The 7,020-nt window shown below is 39.4% G+C and overlaps 1 protein-coding gene across 1 annotated transcript; it reads left to right on the top strand.

Annotated features, from left to right (window-relative positions):
- Positions 1-3,811: 3,811 nt before the first annotated feature.
- LOC148399178 (uncharacterized) lies at positions 3,812-6,292 on the top strand. Its single transcript, XM_088373048.1, has 3 exons — positions 3,812-4,299; positions 4,414-4,447; positions 4,836-6,292. The coding sequence occupies exons 1-3, from the start codon at positions 4,063-4,065 to the stop codon at positions 5,216-5,218; spliced, it is 654 nt and encodes a 217-aa protein (XP_088229174.1). The 5' UTR covers positions 3,812-4,062; the 3' UTR covers positions 5,219-6,292.
- Positions 6,293-7,020: the final 728 nt, after the last annotated feature.

Genomic DNA, 7,020 nt, shown 5'->3' with positions numbered 1-7,020 from the left:
TGTCATATAAAGCAGTTAACCAAATGTCAGATTTTTATGTATTAATTGGCGAATATAAAAACAAGGAATAAAACACCAGACAAGTTTGAACATAAATGTTTATTAAAATAATAATAATAATAAAAGTAAATTTCAAACCAGCAATCCAATGTGAAATTGCATTAGATATATTGGATAACAATATTTCAGCGTATATATGCATACACGTTATTTGAAAACTACTACAAGTGTTATAAAATCAAGATTACCCAAAGAGAAGCATAATCTCCCCGTTGTTGCATAACGGCGCATCCCTTCATGCAATAAAGTTAGCCGTTAGCTTGGAGAAAACGCGCATTAAAAAAAGTGGTGTTTCAATGAGTGGTCCTTTCTTTCCTTGGCAAATCGTAGATCTACAATCTGGATTACATAGTTCACGCCAGGAGGGAGACGCAACACGTCCACTGACTGATCCGTTGATGGACGGGAAGGAAGGCAGTTCACCCATTGACTCGTTCGCGAACGGGAAAGTCAGGAGTCGTTCCCTCACTGATTCGTTCTCGCGATGAACTGGAAATGCGTATCACTCACTTACTGATTCGTTCGTTGGTGAAAGGGAAACGCAATTCACGACTCGTTCGTGAACGGGAAGTTACGTCATTTTCTTCTTCGTTTTGTTTTACGGCGAGGTGGCACCAGCTTCAATGCGCATTACCGGCACCTACTGGTTGAAGTCATATGAACTGAAAAAAGAACGAATCACTTTAGGAAGTGATTCGTTTACTCTCGTTCACTGAAAACAAAATCGTTCTTTTGAACGAATTGTTCACTCACGAGCCAACACTAACAGCAACACACACATAAACTGAGTATGTGCCGATGCCACAACATGAAATCTCAAGATTTGCCACGCACGCACGATTAGCAAGCGGCTGACCAGACCTTGCGCTAACTGACCTGTGGTTTGGCGATCCTGTTTACAATGCGCTCGGTATTTAATGTTGGACAATTTCCCACGGTACAGCTGAACATCTCTCACGGCACACCAGTGTGCCGAAACACTGCCCTACACTACTGGATTTCAACAAAAAGGATGAATACTTCATAATCTCACCTCAATTTACCAACAAATTGAGTTAAAATGTTAGGCTTGTGCAAGGAAACACCAAATTTATAGCCATAAAAATCCAAGCGTTTGTTGTTTGTTTTGTTTTGTTTAATGAATGCGCGGAGAGTAATTGATTACAATTTGAAAACAGTTGTTGATTAAACACGAAGAAGGAAAAACACTATTATTGTTTAAGGAGTAAATAATTGATTATATTTCACTGTCTGCTGCCAAGTTGGAATTGCAAATTATTGCAACGTTCTCAATTTGTTTTACTGGATAAATAAAGCTAAAAATAAAATGATTGATTGTCCACTTAAATCTTTTGCGTGTAGAATCAATTCAAGAACTTGTTTCACATCCCACAACGGACTGTCTTCGACTTCCTGTATTCGAGCACAGTTCTAAGGTAATGAGCGAGTCCACTGGCTTTGTACTGTAGTTATAGTAATTTGAGCGCTAGGTGGCAGTAAAACCATGTTTTCTCTTCGGTTGAGTTTCACCATGGTTGTCCTCATTACCTCATTGTCAATTAGTCGGCTCTTTAATCAGATTAAAAACTTTAGCCACAGAGAAAAAGACCTGTAAAAACCTGATTCGTAAAACTTCATAATGATTACTAAAATGTGGACAACAAAGGCCTCTATCTTGACCCAATTGGGCCCCAAGCAAAATTGTATTGGTGCCATTGATGAGCGAAGTAATACGAAAAGTTCTACTCAGCGGAAGTAACTGAAAAAGGGCGCATATAATAATAATAATAATAATAATAATAATAATAATAATAATAATAATAATAATAATAATAATAATAATAATCATCATCATCATCATCATATTTTGCTGACTCTCATACTGCAATCAATCGCGGGTCAAATAAACTAGTCACAGTGGCAGAAAGTGACAAGAAAACTAACTTCTCTTTTGCTAACTGCCGAAAGGATTTGCCGCATTGTGAAATAGATGCAGCAGTAGTGACTGAGACATCCGTGACTGCGAGGGTGAAAAGCAAAAACGAGAACAGTGAAAAACCCAAACCTGTTATGGTGGAATTTTTCTCCTCATTCTGTATTGAAACTGCAAGATGTATGTATGACTGACATGTATATGCATATTTTGATATACAGTACTGTAAGTAATAAAAAGTAAATGTCCTTTCATCTCTCTCTCTCGCTATATATCTATAAGATTTGTTGTTATCCCTTCCCAAAGATACAACCTTTGTTTTATCTCACTTATATATATATATACACGTTCATTCAGTGTAAAGAGACTTGAGAAATCTGGGTGCATTTGTAATATATTTCATGTGGTCAATTTCATGAGGTAACAAAAACTTTTCATTTTTGCCTCTTGCACATGAGCACATGAATTTTCCTGATTGGCTGTCATACTTTCGTGTGTGTGCGTGCGTGCGAGTGTGTGTGTGTGTGACATGCTGACTTCCACATCTCTACGTATCTATCACGCCCCCACACAAACGATCCCCACATTTTCCCATCATGCCCGTGTTTATTCTCTATTGTCATTCCTCATACTACTTGAATTACCCAAGCCCAGTCAACATGTCATGTGTGATTACATCATCTGGAGAGACAATGGCACGATGCCATTTCCACTTTTACAGTGCAAAATGTCTCAGTGGACTCCACATATGTGACATGTGTTTGTGTGTGCGTGCGTGTGTGTGTGTGTGTGGGGGGGGGGGGTCGTGTGTTTGTGTGTGTAACAAATACGGTCAAACCTCGGTTTTCGAACAAATCAGAATTCGAACGAAAAATTCGAGATTTTTTTGCTTCGGTTGTCGAACAAAATTCGGAGGTCGAGGTTTGACTGTAGTACAACAAATAGTACAAGACGTCATAAAAGTGATTGTGGTTCACGTTCACAATCACTCTCGGTTCTGACACTACCTCACATGACGGGAAACCCCTGATGTCATATTAACTCTTTAATATTATTGGCTGACATGGAAGCGAAACTTGTGTTTTTGCCAAGATTGCACCAGTCCTGGATGTGCTGCGAGCGGGGAACACCCTGAACTGGTCGCCAGCCAATTGCAGGGCACCCAGAAACGAAACAAGCTCCCCACTCACAGGCAATTTGGGGTGCTCAATCGACCTACGAAGAACGTTTTTTGCATGTGGGTTAGGGTTAGGGTAGGTCGAGGACCCGGAATACACCCACGCATGAATGGGGAGAACATGAAAACTTCACACAGGGAGGGCTGGAGGTGGAATCGAACCCTCCGAATTGAGGCGGACGTGCTAACCAGTGTGCCCACATCCTCTGTACACAAAACCTGCTCAGTGTTTTCCCTACACCAATGTTTTCGTAGTCGTCCTAGTTTATTTTATTTGAAATGGGTTTTATTGTAGTTATAGTTATTGAGTCATAGTTATTGATTTGATGTGGCTTGTTGCTGTTGTTTCCTTTATTCATCCATGGATTTTGCATGGTTGAAAGTTTTGTTATTATTTTGTTTTATTCATGGTTTTGTTTTACTGACAGATTAAAAAAAATAATGTGGATTTGCCCTTTGTTTTGGGTTATTTTGTTTCATTCGTTTATTTGAAAATTTGACAAGTTCACAATGTTTATTTTTCTCTCTCGTTCTCTCTGTAGTTATTTAAGTATAGAAGCTGATGAGTGGAACCAGTTTCACTTCTTCCTCTGTCTCTAAAAATATGTAGCGCCTTCGGCTGCAGAGGGTTGCGAAATAGGGAGTCTCGGAAAGTTTTCACGCCCCCGGAAAGTCGGACATCGCGGAGGAGTGGCGGCAGCGTGAGAAATAAGGCGAGGATGGACACCCACGACTTCCGTGATTTTTCCTTTCTCGCACCTTTTTTAGCTATAAAAGGGCCGGATCGAAGACACTCGGCTCAATCCCGTGCACCGAGTGTAGTACAGAGCAAGCCGCCATCCTGTGGAAGTTACCCGCTGCAATTAGACGACTTGTCCCAACAGCCGTCATTATGTGCGCATTGTTAGGACCGACACTCAAAGACACGGACATTGAGTGTCAAGAGAACAGAAGACGTGATCGGGGTCGTTGTCTGGACGTGTGCATGGTCGTGTCCATCCTCGTCCTGTATGCAGCGCTCGCTGCCATGGCTGTAGTGTGTCTCCCTGTCCTGATGACGCACGGGGACTCACGGCTGCAGCCGTATCGCTCTGCAAACGAAGAACAAACACAGAGCCCGCCATACAAGGTACATTTTGGATTTTTTTTTTTTTTTCAAATCAGACATTTGACTTAAATACTGTAGCCTATCCTCTTTTGTCCAAGATGACTCCTTATGCCATTATTGTTTATATGTTGACAGATGCAGAACTTTGCTTTCTTGGAGGCAATCTCAAGTAAGTCTCTTTGTTTTTGGTCAAATGTATTTGAACACCATTCATCCATTTTCTGAAATACTTATACTAATTAGGGTTGAGTTGTATCTTAGTGTGGGCGAAGCAGTGAATGAACACATAGATACAATTTCGAGTCTTCAATGAACCTGTCATGCATGTTTTTGGAATGTGAGTAGATTGCGGGGGCACATCTATGCGGGTGTAGTCTACACCGGAAACAATAGAATATTCTAGCCAATTATTTACCGATACTTCTATACTTTAGAGTTTAAGAAAATCATTTGGCTTTCCAATTTCATGACGAATACTGGATTTTAATTCGGCAGTATGGTTGCATGCTCTATCAATGACATTTTCACTGATGATTATTGATGTCTCCTTTTTACAGGCAAGTTGGTGAACTCAACAGTTCAATGGGATTCAGTCTACTACGGCACCAGGAACTCTGTTGGTACCACCTTCCATTTTAACTCAAAGCAACACTCACTGAGACCACGAAAGGCGGGGATGTACTTCATCTACCTGAATCTCAACCTGACCTGCACATACAATTGCACTCCTGGCCTTCTCAGCGTAAATGTGGGGGACACGCTGAGCTGCCAAGTGAAGCTTCTAGCAGACACCCCACGACAAAGCAAGAAGTGTTGGACTGTGAGTTGGCTGAACGACGACATGTCGTTGCTCACCCAAATGAGTGTACCAGAAGAAGGATTGCAGGACTGGAAGCTGGAGCTCAATGGGTCTAATTTGGGTATTTTCCTCGTGGACTAATATCTGACATCAAGTATCCCAACTAAAAAAACTCAACCATGTGAAAGACTTTGCGGAGCTCACGTGGAGGAAAAAAAAAGAGACAAGTTGCAATCAGGAAGCAAACATGTACTAGAGACTGATTGCTTCTTCTTAATACTATACATATTTATTTGACAAGATGGTACTATTTATGTTGCAGGTTTCTATATGTCCTATATGATGTTATATATTGAGAACACTACATTAGTGTTAATGTGCAATTCACTTTGTCTTTGAGTTGCTGGTTCTCTTTATTTTATAAAATGGCTTCAAGGTTCTCATCTGGATTCACTTCATACCACGTTAGATAAACAGCAGTGAGGTCACAGTCACGCGAACTGCAACGCTTACTGTAAATCATTCCTTTGGTATTAACACAATAGAAGTTATGATTTGCTATGCAAACGAAGATTGCAGAGTAAATAAAATATGTACTGAAGAGTTCAGTTTTGCTAAATAAACATAAGCTAGCAGGTATATACAGGCCTGCGTACAATCAAGTTTTAGAACTTGAATCTCTAAAACTATTTCATAAGGGAACCCTCAAAAGTAGATTTAGTTTTTTTTTGTGAACCATTCACTGCACCGCTTATCCTGTTCAGAGTTAAAGAGTGCTGGATTCAAGCCCAGCTTTCTTGGGGCAAAAGGGTCCACCAAATTGGTTGCCAGTTACACTTTTAACATCCATTCAGATTTACGTGTACACTGAATCCACAATGCGTACATCGGAGACAAGTGAATATCATCAGTGACTCCTGTCAAGTAATTTCATGCACTGTGCTCGTTCACATACAAATCTGAAGAATCTAACACAAGTAAGGGAAACATATGTACCATTCAGAGTGTAAAATACACAGCTGTAGCTCTAAATTTGGGCATCTTTAAAAAAAAAAAAAAGTGTAACCAAATGTACTTTATTGTTTGATGTTCAAAATGTGGACTTGACAAATGTGATGAAACAATGTAGCTAAGTCCAATGGACAAACTGCACTGTGCTGATTGTATCCATATTAACATGGAAATAATGATAATAATAAACATATATGAGCTGTATTTTGGTGTGTCCGTGTGTGTTCACGTACGTGAATGCGTAAAGGGGAAAATGACGTCGTGAAAGTGATTGCGACAAAGTTACAAGTGGAATGTTTGAAAGTGTCAGCTAAGGGGAATGTTCCCTGTTGTTGTCTATAGCGGGAAGTAACAGTGCATCACTTCCTGTTTATTTATTTTGAAGTGCGGTTTTGAAAAAAAAAAAAGGCTGATATCACATTGAGGTGCCGATTACAACAGAAAATTAATAGGAGTATATCGCTTGTCATTGTGACCCGTGAGCTACATTTCTTAAAAAACAAATTGCAATATTTCAGATTTCAACAATTATTTATGATGTTTAATGGCATTTCAATGTGGAGCACAGGAACATGTATTTATTTGCCTAATTACAATTAGCATGCTGGATTGAAATTTATGCCAGATCAGTTTAATATTTGATATAATTTCAGTTTGCATTTTAGTTCCATCACATTGAATATAAAAACGTTGAGTAGTATCATTATGGCTTATTATTATCGTTATGTAGAGGTCCCCAACACTGCAAACTGCAACCACAGTGACAATAATCAACATACAATATTGTATATCTCAAACAGTTTCTTTCAACCTATTCTGATGCCGATTTTGCATTGGATCCCATTTGCACGAAATCTTTAGACCATAACAGCAGGATGAACAGTTTTTTTAATTTTCTATGAATGTATAACAAGTATTGTATAAAACTTTCA

This window comes from Syngnathus floridae, chromosome 4 (genome assembly GCF_059516105.1).
Source record: "Syngnathus floridae isolate MCC-2025c chromosome 4, RoL_Sflo_1.0, whole genome shotgun sequence".
Lineage (NCBI taxonomy): Eukaryota > Metazoa > Chordata > Actinopteri > Syngnathiformes > Syngnathidae > Syngnathus > Syngnathus floridae.
This window is presented reverse-complemented; position numbering and strand designations above follow the sequence as displayed.

What these genes read in the sequence shown, in the direction of transcription:
- LOC148399178 (XM_088373048.1), top strand. Translation starts at nt 4,063, where the DNA reads ATGTGCGCATTGTTAGGACCGACACTCAAAGACACGGACATTGAGTGT. An exon ending in CACAGAGCCCGCCATACAAG is followed by an intron (nt 4,300 to 4,413) that starts GTACATTTTGGA and finishes ATATGTTGACAG; the next exon opens with ATGCAGAACTTTGCTTTCTT. An exon ending in TTTCTTGGAGGCAATCTCAA is followed by an intron (nt 4,448 to 4,835) that starts GTAAGTCTCTTT and finishes TCCTTTTTACAG; the next exon opens with GCAAGTTGGTGAACTCAACA.